This window comes from Hipposideros armiger, unplaced genomic scaffold (assembly GCF_001890085.2).
Source record: "Hipposideros armiger isolate ML-2016 unplaced genomic scaffold, ASM189008v1 scaffold_106, whole genome shotgun sequence".
Classification (NCBI taxonomy): Eukaryota; Metazoa; Chordata; class Mammalia; order Chiroptera; family Hipposideridae; genus Hipposideros; species Hipposideros armiger.
Genome location: NW_017731456.1, coordinates 2,959,997 through 2,978,161, shown reverse-complemented (window position 1 = coordinate 2,978,161; position 18,165 = coordinate 2,959,997). Strand labels below are relative to the sequence as shown.

The 18,165-nt window shown below is 43.7% G+C and overlaps 1 protein-coding gene across 4 annotated transcripts in view; it reads left to right on the top strand.

Moving 5' to 3' along the window:
• Nucleotides 1-18,165, top strand: part of GNG12 (G protein subunit gamma 12) — a 115,325-nt gene that overhangs the window by 11,821 nt on the left and 85,339 nt on the right. The window contains exon 2 of one of the 4 annotated variants that reach the window (XM_019646779.1): nt 732-830. The exons of the other annotated variants lie outside the window; for them this stretch is intronic. Coding sequence (XP_019502324.1) covers nt 732-790 — 59 coding nt within the window. The 3' untranslated portion in view covers nt 791-830. Of the gene's footprint in view, nt 1-731; nt 831-18,165 lie in introns of those variants that run through there. 4 annotated transcript variants of the gene reach the window in all.

Genomic DNA, 18,165 nt, shown 5'->3' with positions numbered 1-18,165 from the left:
TTCTCATTTGGCAAACACTAATTGGGAGAAAATAGTGTGCCAGCAGTTAATTTAATGACAGTGATGATGATAGTTACTCCTGGAGTGACAACTACGTACTATGTGCCGGGAGCTTTACGGACACTTCTCTCACCTTGCAGTAGCCCTCTGAGGCAGGAAATACTGGCTCCAAGCACAGGTGAGGAAGCAGGTTCAGGGAGAGTGAATATTGCTGCACAACTCTGTAGTAAGTGGCGGTGGCATCTTGCTTTGAATCCAGGCCTGTCTGACTTGGCAGTCAGTGGTCTTCGTGTTACCATCCCATAGTTCCTGGTGGTACTGTGTGAAAAGTGCGTGAGGGAGAGGTGTCCACCGGTTGTGCGGGCTGGAGGGGGTGGCCTCCTGGATGGGGAAGGAACAGGAGGAAGAGACATTGCCCTGTGGTGTGATTCTCTTGTACTCAGGTATTTCTTTGCTAGTAACTATGCAGCTCATTGAAGACAAAGGTCCCCACTCGTCATCATTTTTTCAGTTTTTAATAAGCACAAGAATGACCTTTTTTTTCGTTCAAAAAGTACTGATCAAGTTACCTACTCTGTGAGGATACAGCTATTAACAATATTATGATATTCTGACTTATAATAAGAAATATAGACACACACCTTTGTATATAGCCTCACCTGTTACAGAGCTCCTACAAACCTTGGAATTTCTTAAGTGATGAGATAAAGGTATCTTTTTATGTTAAAGAGGTGACTTTTGGACCACACTTAAGGATGGGGGCTGCTTGCCAGGAGAACCAGCCGGGTGATTAGAAAGTTGCAACTTTCAGCCCCACCCTTCAGACCTCCTGGGAGGGAAGAGAGGCTGGAGGTTGAATCCATCACCAATGGTCAGTGATTTAGTCCATCACGCCTATGTCATGAAGCCTCCGTGAAACCCCTAAAGGACAAGGTTTGGAAAGCTTCTGGGCTGGTGAGCAGGTGGAGATGCAGGGAGAGTGGCATGCCTGGAGAGGGCTTGGAAGCTCAGAGCCCTCTCATGCAGCTCTTCCTTCTAGATGTCCATCTGGACCCTTTAAGATCCCTTGTAATAAATCGGTAATCTAGTAAATAAACGGGTTTCCTGAGTTCTGTGAGCCACTCGCAGCAAATGAACTGCACACAGGAGGGGGTCATGGGAATCTCTGATCTACAGCAGGTGGGTGAGTAGCACAAGTGATACCCTGGGCTTGCTACTGTTGTCTGAAGGTGGAGTTGGGGGAGGGGTGAGACAGTCTTGTAGGACTGAGCCCTTAGCCTATGGAATCTGTGGAATCTGATGCTGTCTGTGAGTAGATAATGTCAGAATTGAGTTCAATTGCAGGACACCCAGCTGGTGTCAAGAATTGCTTGGTGGTGTGGGAACATCCCCCACACTCCTCTCCATGAGAATGGGAATTGGTGGCCAGACACTTTTATGTATTGTGTGTGATTTTCAAAGGGAGGAAAGTTTAGCATTGGAGAATTTCTACTTTTTAAACTATTGTAAGTGTAACCTGGACAAAGGGGAAAGGAGAAAAGGGGACGAGTAGTTTAGCAGAACCGGAATAAAAATAGCTGTTACCTGAATTGGATGTACTACTCTAAGATCACAGTTTCTAGAATTTTCCTAGAACACAACTGCAGATTGTCTATCTTAGGTTCTTCAAATTCAGGTAGACATTGTTGAAAACCAGCTCATTATCTTCCCATCAACACCTGCATTTCTTCCAGCCTTCTCTGAAGAAGTCAGTGTAAGATATCCTCCATCCACCCGGGATGCCAGGCTCTGAACCCCTGGGTCATCTGGAACCCCTCATCCAGCTCAGACACCCCTCACCCCCGCCAGTGCCTACACATCCAATCCACTTTCTCACTAGTCCACATGCCTGCTGTCTACCCCCACTGCCTCTCACCTGGATTGTCACCATGGCTTTCTAATTGACCTACCCTCCGCACTGCCACCAGGGTGATTTTTCTAAAACACATCTGAATGTGTCACTTCCTGTCTCACATCTCCCTAAAGGCATCACAGTTAGTGGTTAAGGGTTCACACTGTCCAGGTTCAAGGCTTGCCTGTGCCTCTTACAAACTCCGCAATCTTGGAAGAGTTATTTAGTTGCTCTGTGTTATGGACTGAACGTTTACCGTATTTGCCGGCGTATAAGACGATTTTTTGGCCCTGAAAAATATGCCTCCAAGTGGGGGGTCGTCTTATATGCCAGGTACACTTCAGATAGACTGCCCATATAACAAACTCTGTATTTTGAGTGGAAATGTTAGGGGGTCGTCTTATACGCCCAGTCGTCTTATACGCTGGCAAATACGGTATATCCCCCCAAAATTCATGTATTGAAATAGTGGTATTAGGAGGTGAGGCCTTTGGGAAGTGATTAGGTCATGAGAATGGAGCTCTTGTGAATAGGATGAATGCTATTGGAAAAGGGACCCTAGAGAGCTGTCTTGCCCCTTCCACCAGGTGAGGACACAGTGAGAAGACAGCCATCTGTGAAACCAGGAGCAGGCTCTCACTGAATCTGCCGGCACCTTGATCTTGGATTTCCAGCCTCCATAACTGTGAGAAATAAATGTTAGTTGTTTAAGCCACCCAGTCTGTGGTATTTTTGTTATAGCAGTCCAAATGGACTAAAACACTGGTCAAACATTAATGTCCACTTTACAGATGGAGAAACTGAGGCTCTTTCTAGAAAGTCTCTGTTACTAACCCAAGATGATGGAGCTAGCAAATAACAGAGATGAGATTAGAACCCCACGCCTCTCATTTTTCTGATTTGTGCAGACTTGTCCAATCTACCCTATGAGCTAGGGGTCTACCTGGATGCTGGCCAGGCTCGGAACCTCTTATCACCGGCCCCGCCTGTACCGGAATGGCTGAGTGGGCAGGAACCAGGCCTGGAGGGACCTTGAGACACACCCTCTCTCCCCACCCTCTCTCCTCACTCGGCTGCCCCACTGGTATTTATGGATCACACCCTGAGCCGTGAGGGCCCACCTGGAAATCTGGGGTGGAGGTGACTGACAGAGGCAGCCTGAGTTGGAGGCAGGAAGCTTTAGGAGAATGGAGGGAGGTGGGAGGACCTTGCTTAAGAGTAATTTGTAGTTGAGACTATAGTGCTGAGTGAACCCAGGAGGAGCTGCACAGTGAAGGCTGGGGTTTGGAGACCTGGGAAAACTCCTGTAAAGATATGCACAGGGCAGTGAAGCTGTTCCTTAGACTTCTCGTCCCCTCCATAAGCATGGATGCATTTCCCTTCCCACCCGCTTTGAAAGCGGGTATGCTTTACACTTGGGAATGTATTCTGTGCTCGAATCACTCAGACTGGGTTGTAATCTTTATTAGGAAAGCAGAGCAAAAGGGATGAATTCACACTGAGCACTCTTGACCTTGAACGCTCTTCACTTGAGAAAAGTTTAAAATGCAGGACTTCACACATTAACTTGCCTTTTTCTTTTCTTTCATTATAAAAAAAGAGAGGAAAAAACTCTTAAAGGGAAGACAATCTAATGACTCAGGCAGCCTTGATAACAGGAAAGACCACGGTTGTGGCTTGGAAACCCATCTGTACATTAAACATCAGCTAGGGAGTGATTTTGAAAACCATGAAGCCCTGGCTGCACCCCAGACCTGTGAAGTCGGCCCTTCTGGCATGGGGCCCAGAGGGCAGCGCCTCTCGGAAAGCTCCCAGGTGGTTCCAGGGCACAGCCAAGGGTGGGGAGCGCCAGGAGGGTGGCCTTCTTGCCGCCTGAGTTACCTCTGAGTCTCTGCAGTGTGGATCTTTGACACGAGGGGACGACGTGATGGGGCTGCCGATGAGTCTTAGGATTCTGGCTCATTTTCCTCTTGTAATGATGAGGTCTGGGCGCAGGCTTTTGAGCACAAACCCTGTCTGCATGTCAACTCCCAGAGCCCCTTGAAACACGCTGAGCTCTGCCTTCGAGCTGTCTCACCCATTTCTTCCTACTTAAGAGCAAATAACTGGTGTATCCTAAGAGCTGAAAACAAAAAGGAGTGTCCTTGAAGGGAAAGTGTCACTGCCCCCTTTTTGACAATCACCCATAGCGTAATAGCACAACAACTCTGGGGATGAACGGCGAGGATTCGATAGGGGTCTTGGCCAAGGCCTCACTCTCTGTGACAAGTCATTCTACCGCCTGGACAGTTTTCTTGAGAAAACTGAATCTTGGGATTCTGTGACATAAGTGTTATTCATGGCCAGGTTCATCCTATGGAGCCTCAGAGCAAAGTACTGTTTTAAGGGGCATGGGTAGGCTCTTGAATTTTGACTAGTGGTCAAAAATTTTTGTTTTATGTCCAATAGCATGTTTTATTTTTATCAGACATTTAGTAAAGAAAAAATTGTGACAGAAGGTGACCTGAACAATTCACATTCATGTAAAGGATATGTGGATACAAATACTTTTTCTTTTTTGCAAGGTTTTGTTTGGATTGAATGTGCGCTCCACATAGATTTCCCCATGTCCCCTTGAGAGCTAGAAGCCTTCTGACTGATAATACTTTTCAGAAGCATTGAAAAATAGGAGTCTCTTGGGAACTCTTATGGTCATAAACTGACTAAAAATGAAAAATGAAATCTGAGTGTGCAACTTGGTTTTCAAACTAACTTCCCTGTTTACAACTCTGATGAGAGGGGAGTAACTTTTTTCCATGCCTCCTTTTGACCAGGCATTACAACCCCGTAAAGTATAATTAGTTCATTTTACAGAAGAGGAAAGTACAACTCAGAGAGGTTCAGTAACTTGCCCAAGGTTGCACAGCTCATGGAGCTGTCAGAATTCAAACCCGTGCCCACTTGACTAGACCTCTAGTACTGAAAAAACACACTTACCTCAAGTTTTTCTAGCCCCTTTAAGAGACTTTAATTGTCCACAGAAGATTGTCCCGATAAGCATATAAAACATAAGAGCACAGTAGAACTTGAGGCTGAAGGGAATCAGCATCTATGCGAGGACAAAAAGTCCGGAAAAGAAAGTGGACCTGCTTCCTGGCAGGTACCATGTTTTTAAAGAGCCCAGCAATTGCTCATGCAAATTTGTTGTGAACTGACTCATAACAGCTGCAAAGACTGGAATTATCAGTTCCCAGCTCAATTGTCTTTTTATTATTTGTGACTTGCCCTTATTAATATGGAGTTGTCATAGGTAGGAACAGTTTTGCTAAGTGTTAATATAACTTTAGTTGGTTGCTACACTGAATGCTGGGGTTTTGGTTATTTCACCAGAAAACAATGCTGAGAAAGTTTAGAGTAAATGTTGGAAAAGTCACAAGTTAAAGGGTCGGCATTCTCCAGAATTTCTAAACAGGAAGTGCTCAGGGCTGGCAGTCCGGAAAAGGTATTTGCTAAGCAAATACTTTTTTTTTTTTTTCTTTGCTTGCATGTTTTTGTGATGTTTTCTAAAGATGTTTTAAAATTTATATTTTATAAGGTGAGACAATGTTCTGGCAGAGAGCGAGAGCCTGACTGGCGGAGAATAATTGCAGCTCTACCACTTGGCTACTGCGTGACCTTGAACAAGTTAATTAACCTTTTAATGCCTCAGTTTCCTCTCCTGGAAAACAGAGATGATAATGTTATTCCTGGAGTTATTGTGAGGCATAAATGAATATATCTAAAGTGCTTAGAATTGTGCTTGACACCGAGTAAGCTTAAAATGCTTAATAAATGTTTGCCATTGCTATTTTAATTAATTGGAATTTAATTAATTTAATTGGAGAGGCTGATGGAGATCATGGTGGGGAGGAGGATGCCAAAGTCCCCCCAAGCCAGCCTGTTGCATATTCTGCCAGGATAAGTAATTCTGTTCATCTCAGTGATTTGAGGTTCATGGTTTTTATTCTCTGGCACTCCATCAAATTGATATTTCTACAGTGTGGTATAGTGGGAAGATCACTGAACTATGTCATTTTGAAACATGTATCATTCTAGCTGTACTTTGTAAAGTGTTAGATGCGGCCTCTGCTGAATACATACATTCAGTGGGGGAGAGCTCCAGACCCAGAAGCCACCGGGAGCTCTGTACATGACACATCATGTCCCAAGTGCTGTGGAGAAGGGGCCTGGTGCTCAGGCATGAGTGATGCCCAACCTCTGATCCTCTGAGAAGCTGATACCTTCTCCCCACCCAAAAACCAGAGTGAACAATGTAGTTTTCATTCTGCGGTGTAAGAAAATGTACCAGCTTTCCAGAGAAATACTTTACCCAGCTTTGGTCCTAAACTCCATCAAATCGGCCCTGTAGGTCCTTGTGTGAAGGGCACTGGGGATAACGTCCTTAGTATCTTTAGAAGTTGTTCCCGGGGAATGTTTGGAGAGATTGTTCTTGTGGCTATTTCTTATAGAAATCCTTGAAATAATTAGAAGGATGCTATTTAATTCTTATTTAGTGACTGCATTTCTACAGGAAACAATAGATTCTGAGTGCATTGTTCTCTTGATCTAATTTGATAAGGGGTCAGTATGGATGTCCTAGGGAAGAAAAGGTGGTAGTTGTCAGGAATCTGCTATCTGGAATTTTAGGTACAGAATTATGGGATGTCACAGCTGAAAGAGGCCATTGTGATCATGGAGCCCAACTTTTGCTTTTTACAGATGAGGAAACTGAGGCTCAGAGATTTGCCTGAATTCACAGAACTGATTGGTAGTGTCTCCAGAATTCCTGATTCTGGGTCCAGCTGCCTGTCCCACCACACTACATTCTTGTCTTAAATGTATAGTTTAAAACAGCTCCGCGCAGAACTTTCTGTGGCCATGGAGATCTTCAGCCTGTCTAGTAGGACAGCCGCCAGCCACAGGTAGCTCTTGAGCACTTGAAATGTGACTGGTTAACTGAGAGGTTGTATTTTTTGCTTTATTTAAGATTAATTAGTTAAAATGTAAATTTATATAGCCACATGTGGCTTGTGGTTACCATTTTAGACAGCCCAGCTTTAAAGACATTGAGGAGAAAAGACCTGACATTACCTCCTACCACGTTCTCACCAGGTGAGAGGCTCTGGCTCAGGTACAGCTGGCCTGTTCCAAACCGGGGGAAGCACCCCGGTCCCACCACCCCCACTTTCTGAATGAAAAGTAGCTCCTCTGTAAACCGAGGGGGTTGGACTAGATCTCTCTTCAAGGCCCCATCATGACTACAGACCTGGCTGTCCACTGATCAGCAATGCGATCTTTAGCAGGGCTCTTAGCCTGCCTGTGCCTCAGTTTCCTCATCTGTCACCTGAAGTTGACACCTGTTCTGCCCTCGACCCCAGTTGATATTGGAAGAGGCTCCAATTTTCAAATTAGAAAATCAGTGAGAAGAAATCCCTATGCAAGCTTTTTTTTTTTTTTAAATAGTCATTGGTATCTGGAAATATTTTTTATTTTGATACAAGCCATGGGTGGGTTTTCCTTTCTCTAAGATGCTGCACTTGGTGAACTTACTCTGTCAAGATGACCCTCATTGCAGCGTAGAGACAATAATAACACAACCCATATGAAATATGAGCTGCAAGACATGGTACTGATGACAGATAACTGATTTGATCAGTGGATGCTAGTTTTTCACAGTAACCTTGCTTCACTCGGCATTCCTTACCTATCATTCCACAGTCAGCTCTTGCATCTGAAACCAAAATGGATCCCCCCTTTAGAGAACTGTGGCTTTCCTACTGGCATTTCTTTCTTTTGCTTCTTTTCTCACATCAGCCTACACAATCCCATGTGGAATACATGGTACTGTGTGTTCTTCAATAAACCAATAAAACTGCCTCAGGATTGTCTTTTTGGTTAGAGCCTCTACCGCAGTGGCTCTTAAACCTTATTCTTGGCAGTGGTTCTCCACCAGTGTGCCCACAGTGGACCTTGAGTCTCTTCAGAAGTGTGCCACCAAGCTTTGATCAAGGTCCAAAATGTACTTGTGCTGCTACAGATTAAGTGGATCTTCTGACCTGATGTGAGTGGGGTACGACTTGCTCTGGGGTTGCAGGCAATGTAACATTAAGCTGGGGCCAAAGAAGATAGCTGTGTTGGCACTTGTGAGAACTTTGCCCCAAACATAAGATAGCAGTGTGGAAGACAGTCCTTCCGTATCTGGGGCGTCACTTGCCTTTCTTGTATACTGGTTGTCCCCAACCTGTGGTCCAAGGTAGGGGTAGAGGGGGAAGGATTTATTGCAAGGGGTTTGCAAATCCAGATGTAAAGCAGGCATGGCCCTGAGACTGAATGGCTCACATATTGGATGTCTGTTGTTCAAATACATTTTTGTGATAAAGACCCTATGAAGTCATATTAAGTGTCTCAGCTGAACAAAGTTAATGTGGATCGAGCATTTTCTCACACAATGGTTACTAAAATGACAGCTACTATTACTGAGTGCCTGGGAAATTGTTTATTTTTTTGTTTCTGAGGGCAAGAATTTGGCTTCATACTAGAAAAAGTTGGCAATTATTTCACTAAAGCACAGAGCCTGGTTGCCTTTTCTAAGTCTGGGTTTTAGGGTAGGGAGGCAGACACAATATTAATTAACTGATTCTCATTCAAGATTGCTGGAGAAAGTAATGCTGTCCTGTTGAATGATTCCACCAGGAATTCAGGCAGCCTGCCTTCAGTTGCTGGCCCCAGGGGGACGGGCTGGCTTCAGCCCTGCTCTGTCCTGAAGCCCTGCCCCCATCACCTGCCCACAGCCCTGAACCGGTTCTCTCAGCTTCCTTCCTGCCTCTCCCCCTGCTCTGTTGCTTGCCAAGGTCAGCCCTTCCTCCTGGAACCTATCATGTCCTGTTGCCTGGATTCCTTCTCCATCAATTGTCTCCTCTCCCATTTACATTTTTGCTTCTCTACTGTCTCATTCAAATAGCTTTTTCTTTTTTTTTTTTTTTGGCATACTCACCATGTAGCAGAAACTTCTTCCCCTCTTCCAACAGATGTGCTCAGGCCTGCCAGCTCTGCTCACAGTTAACAATGATTACACTCCTACTATGTGTCTGACATGAGCTAAGTACGAAACTAGCCTCATTTACCACCAACCCCTTGTAGGTCCTTGGATAAACGACCCACGTTCTCTAAGCATCTGTCAGAAGGGAACAGAACCTCCTAAGGTTGTTGTGAGGATGAAAGTAAAATAATACATGTAAAGCGCCGAATGCAGGGTCTGACATGTAGTGAGTGCTCCCGGTAGTTAAGGCTCAGGCAGCTTACCCATGAAGGGAGGAACAGTCACTATCACTGCTATGTCCTCTGCTTTCAGTCCTTACAGGGCGCCCTTATCGCACCCCTTTTATGAATCCCTTTTTAGATTAGTGCTTCTCAACTGTTTTTTCCTTTATCACCTCATAAGGAGAAAAATTAGAATATTTTTAATTGAATTAATTTTAAATAGTTAATTAGCTTGAATTTACGTTAACTTAAATTTCTCCCTAATGAGGTCAATTAAATATTAAGGAATAAGATTTTTATTGGGTAGGGTTGAGCTTTAGAGGCCCATAAACTATTATAATATTGAAGAGCTTTTTACTCTCCTCCCCCCAAAACCAATTTCTACCCATTGGTGGGGGTGGGCAGTCCCCTCCCAATGAGAATGCATGCGTTAGATCCCTAGCAGTCTCCTCTTTGTGAAACCTACTAGCTCCTTCTGGACCTGGCTGGCATGCGTGGTCTCTCCTCACACCTCTGGCCAGCGGTGTCCCATCCTCTGCCAGCTGCTCCTTTTGTGGCCCTTTCTCTATCATCTTCCCTGGCCCACTCAGCCACACAGCGGGGACTGAGCATCTGAGACGTCTCAAGAAAGAAAGACACACCCCACTCCCCAACAGCAGGACACAGACCTAAGAGGGATGGACAGGAGAAACAGGGTCCAGTGGGAAGCTAGGAAATGAGCCGGGGAGAGGTGAGTGTAGGAGAAAGCGTGGACGACCCAGCACATCAGGCAGGGAGAGAGCAGACAGGACGACCCTGGGGGCCAGGAGGGAACCAGAGCTTCAGAATTAACCACTTTGAATGCTGCTCTCTAATGATTGTTTTGTTTTGCCTTAATCTTAGTATAGGGCCTTAAAAATAACTATTGTTGCAAGTACCACTTTTCGAGAAACTATGCTTCTGGGAAGCAGTGAATGTCTTGCAGGCAGTGAGAACAGAGCACGTAGAAGTCTGGTGCCATGAAAGCATCGGATGTCAGGCTTGGCAGAACAAGACTGGCTGGCTATAGACAGAGAAGTAGATACAGCCTAAATATGCCTTGCGGACAAGGGTTTGGAGCCAGTAAATAGTTTTAAGCAGATGCTTCCTTTTTGTCTGTCTGATCCTGTTTTTTGTGTTTTTTTTTCCTTTTTCCCTTTGCTCTCATTTATAAATGCCATAAATGTTCTCATTTGTGAAGTGTCCCAGAGACATTAATTGATCCACTACTCTGTGTCATTCTCTGAATGTCTATCCCTTCTCCGCAGAGGACCTCCAGATCTTTGTTGGAAGTCTGACTCTTTGGCATCTGCAGTAGCAGCCTCCTGGGCACCTTTATTTGAATGCCCTGTGGGCACCTGCATATCAGCCCATTCTTCTGGTCACCCAGACTTGAAACCTTAGAATGATCTGATTTTTTATGACATCATAGAAATGGCAGCGTGAGGTGAGCCTTTTGATATCTGATTTTTTTTTCTTTCTTTCTTATTTTCTTGTTAAGAAACCACAAGAAGGGCTTATAAGTTAGCCCTCTGGCACTGCCCAGGTTTGCTCAGCATTCAACAAATATTTCCCTCTCCTCCCTGTTTTTAGTTCCCACTTCTCCTTTCTTTCCTCCTCCTCTCCTTTTTCCCCCTTTCCTTCCTTCCTCTCACTGTTCCTTCTTTTTTTTTTTTGTAGCTAATATTTATTAAACCAAGAACTGTGCTGTTGCTTTATATGCATATTTTCATTTAACACTCACAATAGCTCTATGACATTATATATTATTATTATCCCGTTCTGCAGACGAGGAAAGTAAGGGTCAAACAGGAGGGGTAACTTGTCCAAATTCACACAGTTAAGTGTCAGAATTAGGAGAAACCTACACGGTGTGTTTGACACCCCCACCCACTCAAGTCATGCTTTTCACCTTTGCCACTGAAGGAACCCAAAGTGGCCTCTCTTCCTCCTGTTCCTCTCCACTCCAAGCCAGTCCAGANGGCTGCTCAGCTCGGGCTGACTCGAACCGCTGTTGCTCAGAGCTCAAACTCTTGAGCGAGCTCTTAACCAACTGAGCCACTCAGCCGGCCCTTGGATTTGGATGTATTTTGAAGGTAGGGCTGGCAGGATTTACTGATGGATTGACTGGATGTAGAGTAGGTGAGGATGGAGACAAAGATGAATGAGGATTTGGGCTTCAACAAGGGCATGGGTGGGCCAGCCGAGTGGCTCAGTTGGTTAAGAGCTCATTCAAGAGTACGAGCTCTGAGCAACAGGGTCACCGGTTTGATTCCTGGCCTGAGCTGAGCTGCTGCTGAGCTGCCAACAGGTGGCAGGATGGCTCAGCTTAAGAAAAAAAGAAAAGAAAGAAAGAAACAAGGGCATGGATGATGGTGTCTCACTTGGGAACCACAGGGGAGGATCTGTGTGGGGAGGTTATTAATTTGGTGGTGGCTGTGGCTAAGTTTGAGATGCCTAACAAGGCATTGTAGGGGGATGTTAAGAGGTCAGTGGGATAAATAACTCTGTACTTCAGAGAAAAGGCTGGGAATGGAGATGTAGATTTGAAAGTTATTAGATTTAGGGAAGAGGCGAGAATCCAGTGAAGGCACCTGAAAATGCTATCATAGTTTCCCAAAACAGGAAGGGCACATCAGAATCTAGATGGGGAAGGGAAGGATTTTATGCTTATCAAAGGTGAGTGTGAGTTTTAAAAGATGAAGAAAAACTAGCCTACATCATCAGTATCTGCAAACATTCATAGAAATCTGGGAGATAGGTTCACAGGAATAAAAGCTAGCTTTGGCAATAGGAGATAAATAGGAACTGTTGATGTAAGAAACATCCGAACCTGTAGAGAATTTTTATAAGTTTATAAAAATAAACTAATAAACATATGCCATGGAGCCAGATCTCAAATGCTCCAGACAATAACCGTTTTGCAACTTTCTTTTATGCATTTTAAATTAAGGAGGGGAAATTACATGGAGGTGGGGGAAAGCAAAATGGGGATTGGATTACAGGATAGTTAACAAGAATGTGTACTTTCTTGAGGGTGATTATGGCTTATTTCAAAGGTATGTTAAGCTAGATGCACAGAAACAATGGACAGGGCTGGCTTAAAACCCTTCACTAAAGAAGTTATAGGGCCAGCCGAGTGGCGCGATGGTTAAGAACTGGCTTGGGACGCCAGAGGGCCCCGGTTCGGATCCCACATATGAGGGCCAGTGACACTGCCCTCCACANGGAAAAGCATGTGAAACAGTGTTTGAGGGAGGCTGGGGGTGGGGTGGGGATGGGGGGCTGAAAGGAGGGTTGGCAGCGAAACTTTGCAGAAGAGTGTAGGAATTTGAGGGTCGGTCAAAATGTCACTAGTGTATGGTTTATGTTGGCTCTGCCCGTATTCAGTGTTCAGAGAACAGAAGAAGAAAGGAAGCCACTTACACAGCCTGAGAAGGATGCAAAGACTACAGTGGAATTAAGTCCAGAGTTCAGTTGCTCACACACACATCCTAGAAATCCAGATTTGCAGTTAAAAGGAAAACATCAAAGTGTTTTTGTGGGAGCTTTCGACTTGGATGGCAAAATGCTTAATAATCAGTGTCTCCCATTTTTGTCTCTTGGAGAAGTCACCCAAAAACTTTTACATTCCTAACTAATAATTCAATAAATAGAATTCTATGCAACAAACATCAAAACTTTTAAGGTTTAAAGAAATACTTACATATGTACATATAAATTCACCGAGACTTCCATACGATTTGTTGCATTTTATTTATTGAGGAGGTAAAAGGTCAGGACTGATACTGATCAATGTTTTCTATTTATGTTATTTGTAATGTTAGCATTTGATCATATCCTTGAACTGAGCTCTTTCTCAAGTAGCTGGAGATTCATAATATATTTTTATATAAGAATTCCACAGCCTCCCATATAAAAACTCCAGAAAGGTAATGCATTAGAAGGAGAAAAGACACTTTCCATAGACATGCCAGTTGACTCAACTCTCTGAAGCTGAGGTTTACTAAGAGGCCAAGTAAAGGAGAGAAGGGTGGAATTCACAGGAGATACTGGTCCCTGTGGGGTAGCATTCACTGCCATGCTGGGAAAATGCCAGAGGACCAGGAGAATGGCTGGCCCCTCGGAGCTAACACCGATCACTTGGTGCATCATGATAAATTGGGCTCATTCATGAAGAAAAACACTGCTCTTCTTAAAAGCACCCATATTAAAGAAGCAACCAGAAAACCTAAATGTATTGGAGATGCCTGGCAGGAGGGATCTGTGCTTCCTTCTTCCTTCTGTGTCTTTCGAAGGGTTGTCTTAATATTCCTCAGTATTTTCTGTGGCTGCTGGGCCTGCACTGCCTGGAAGCATACAACAAAAATAGTAGCAAACCACTTGGCATTGAAATCAGAGTCCGCCGTATTCAGAATTAACTGAAAGAAATACTGACACTGCCATAAATAAGGCAGACAGTCTCTTTATTGAATCTCTGAGCTTTTTTTTTTTTTAAGGCAGTAAAGCTTTAAGGCTTTATTTAGTATGAGGCAAAAGATTGCAAAACATGTCAGATGCTTAGTAAAAACTCAGGGTACAGCCATGAATTTGTGTACACTGAGCTCACCCATCATATGGAATTCAACCACATCATTGATCCTCAAGAGGATTGGACGCCCTAGCCTGCTCCCCAGGGGGGTGTTTCAGAGAGGTCAGACATATCAGAATCTAGGGGAGGTATGTGTCATCTAACAATCATATATTATCTTATGATTCACTTGGGAAGAGGGGAAATATTTATTTCATAATACAAACATCCAAAAATCAAGTTCAAAATATGTCTGGCTAGTGGAGAATATGCACTCATTCAGTAACAAAAGAAATTATTTTATTGAATGCCTAGTCTGTGTGAGGCGTCGCCTCAGGCACTTGGGGGTACAGCAGTGAAAAAACAACATCCTTTTCTTGCGGAGTTTACATTCCAGTGCAGGAGAAGGCTAATAATTCAGTAGGACAGAAAATAAAACATTAAGTACTATGAAGAAAAACAAGCAGGCTAAAGGAGGAGAGAGTAAGGCGTCTCTGAGGAGATAACTCTTGTCACAGAGACCCGAAAGATGTGAGAATGAAAAGTGTACAGGCCTAAGATGCCTATGAGAAGAAGTTCAAGTAGAAGGAAGAATCAATGTCATGGCCCTGAGGCAGGGATTCCTTGGCATATGCGAGGCGAAGAGGTGGTCAGTGTGGTTGGATAGAGTGAACTGGGACCAGTTTATGTATAGTCTAGTAGGCCAAAGGGTGGGCTTGAGTGTGTGTGCAATGCATGCTGGGAGGCNGACGAGGAAAGTAAGGGTCAAACAGGAGGGGTAACTTGTCCAAATTCACACAGTTAAGTGTCAGAATTAGGAGAAACCTACACGGTGTGTTTGACCCACCCACCCACTCAAGTCATGCTTTTCACCTTTGCCACTGAAGGAACCCAAAGTGGCCTCTCTTCCTCCTGTTCCTCTCCACTCCAAGCCAGTCCAGACCCTGCTGTGATCGTGTAACTAACTCCCTTACTAAAAATTCCTCAGTTTAAAAACTACTTGTACTGGGGGCAGCCGGTTAGCTCAGGTGGTTGGAGGTGGGCTCATGGCACCGGGGTTGCCGGTTCAATTCCCTCATGGGCCAGGGAGCTGTGCCCTCCACAACTGGATTGAACACAACTACTTGACTTAGAGCTGATGAGTCCTGGAAAAACACACTGTTCCCCAATAAAATTTCTTAAAACAAAACAAACAAAAAAACAACTTGTACTAACATCCAAGCCCCTCACAACATGGCTCTGGTTTCTGTCACTTTGAAGACATCAGGGTACCGGTGGGAACAACATGGGATTGGTGCCAGAAAACCTGGGTTCAGTCCTGGGGCTACCACTTCCTACTTGTGTGACCTTGAACAGATAATTTCTCTGAGCCTCATTTGTTTATTTATTTAGTGAGTATTTATTGTGTGCCTTCAATGTGCTGGTCACTGTGTGAAGGTTTTGAATATTCACTAGTGAACGGACACGGTTTCTGCCTTCAAAGAGCTTCCAGACTGACCTCAGTTTCCTTATCTGTACAAGAGGGATGATGATAATCCCCATCTCACTGGGCTGTTTTGGGGAATCAGCAAAGATGAGGGGTGTGAACGTACCTTGCTGTGTATAAGGTGCTGGTCACCTGAGCTTGTATTTTCTTATGCTTCTGCTCCAGGAAAGTTCCCGGCACATTTCTACAATAGCTCTTTATTTTTGCTTGTGCTCCTTCCAGCCTCCTCTACCTTAAATATCCTATGTGGCCTTGATGACTCAACTGGAAAGTTATCTTATCCAGACCCTCCCTGCTTACTATGAAGTTTTTATTCATTCCCTGAAGGATTCAAGAATATTTATTATAAAAATTTTTTAGAACAGTGTTTTTCAAGGTATGGTCCATAGGCCCTCAGGGTCTCAAGATCCTTTCAGGGAGTCCACAAGGTCAAATTTATTTTTATAATATTAAGGTATTCTTTGAATGTTTCATTGTATTGACATTTGGAATGATGCTTCAAAAGCAGTGGTGGCTAAAACTGGTGCCTAATCATTAATCAAGGCAGTGCTATACCAGTGCCCACAATTCCTCACCAACACACACTCCCAGTAGAAAAACAAAGCAAAATGCCATTTTCACTTAATGTCCTTGAAGCAATAAAAATTATTACTTCATTAAGTCTCAGGCCTTGAACACACATCTTTTTAATATTCCATATGACTGAATAAGGAGATTAAAGCTTTTCTGCTGATAATATAATGTGATGATTGTCTCAAGGAGAAACATAATTATTTGAGTTGCAAGCTGAACTAGCCGCTTTTTTCTCCTAACACCATTTTTACTTGAAAGAATGCCTCAAAGACAAGCTGATTATTCAGACTTGATTATTTAGTGGACACTTTCTCAAAAACAAGCAAACAAACAAAAATGCTAGCCTGTCACTTCAAGAAAAACAACTGCCAGTATTTGTTGCCAGTGATAAAATTCTAGTGTTCAAGCAAACATTAGAATTTTGAAAAACTTGTGTCTGCCACGACCAGCTTGACAGCTTCCCAATACTTAAAGACTTTCCTGATGAGAACAGTGATGATGTTAACGAGTGTGCTTTTTTGATATTGTGCAACAAAATGTGTCAACACTTGGAAGACCTGTATAACTTAGTGAACCAATATTTCTCAATGACCAGTGTGTGATGTTACAAACCCTGCATGGGTAAAAGTTCTATTCAAATGTGAGATAGACTAATCAATTTTAATACTATATAGCAGAGTATGACAAGTTCACTAAAAGGGTTTCAGCTAACCTTTAAGAAACCATCCCTTAAGTTTGGGTGTTGTGTCAAAAAAGACTATCCAAAGTTATCTGAAAAGACTTTCCATTAATATCTGTGTGAGGTCAGACTTTCTTCATATACTACAATCAAAACAACATAACATAGACCGGACTTAGAAGCCAAAATGAAAACCCAGCTGTCTTCTACTATAGAGATTTGCAGAGATTTGACACTAAAGAGATTTACAAAAATGTAAAACAATTCTCTTCTCACTAAGTTTTCTTTTGTTTTGAAAAACATAGTTGTTTTTCATAAAATGTTTTTGTTAAGCTCTAATGGATTTATCAGTTATGTTTTAATGCATTAGTAATTTTTTTAAACAATTTCTATTTTAATTTCTAATAGTATATATGGCACACAGCAGTGAAATCTTAAGCCCCTCCCTTCTCTAATGAAGTTTATCCATGAATATCATAGTGATTCTGGGTTCTCTGACATGACCTAGTTAGGTACAAAGTTAGGACAAATAGGCATGAAAAGATTATAGAATAATATACAATGCTCTGTCATCCCTGGCTAAGCCTGGGGATGCATTTTATTATAAGTGCATTAGAGATGTGAAGAAGAACAGCTCACTGGAGAGGCTAATAAACATGTCTGCCATGCCGATAGCTGCTTCTAAAAAGGTCCAGTTTCTGCTGAGAAAAGCCGGCCTAACTATTCCTTAAAAACGGGTGGCCATATTCTTAAGTGTGACTTCTCCCCTTGTCCTTTTCCCTTACCCTCAGTTGATTGGGCCAAGAGCCCCTGGCCCTAATGCAGCCGTAGTCTGACAAGGAACTTGGTCTGCTGTGAGAACCTCAGCCCCGTGTAAAGGCGCCATGCACCCAAATCGGATTCCTTATAAGAATTTGTGAATGAAAGATACCCAGTGCTGGGAAAGCTGGCAAGTGACATTCTAACCTGTGGCTGGGAAGACAATCACAAGAGAGCCCATGAGGCAGGCTCTGAGTTAGCAGGAACTGTGAGGAAGCAGCAGCAGAGGGGAAGGTGTATGGCAGGAGGAGCAGAAGCAGAGAGGCTTAGTCGTCTCCAGTGTGGGGGATCCCAGCCTGGATCCCAGATACTTCGCTCAGTACTTGAACTACGTTTTATGGTCTCAGGGAGGCCTGTCCCCTTGGCCCTTATTGTCTTGTGTATCCTTAACAATACACCTGTAATATTTGAAATCACTGAGGGAGTCTGTTTCTTTCCACAGTCAAGCGTAACATACAGGAAGGCGATTGGAAGTCATACCGGAGGCTGAGGTGGGGCTGGGGGAATCCCTTTGGAGGAAATGGAGTTAGCAGGGCCTGACAGGACTTGAGTGGAAAGAGGACGTTCCAGGCTGGGACTACAACTTGGCTGAAAGGCATGTGTGAGGAAAGGAAGAGGATGGGAGGGGAGGTCACGAAAGTAGAGTAAGGAAGAGATTGGTTAGCTCGAGTTGGTTAGCTCAAGTGGCCTCATGTTGTGCAGGGCATTAAAAGCAAAGAGAGAAGGACAGACTGAAGCAGAAGATAAAAGGGACCTCCTGTAAGTATTTTTCCCCTCATAGATTCTTTTTTTTTTAATTAGTTTCAGGTGTACAGAACAATGCAATAGTTATCCTTTTTACCCCTCAAAAG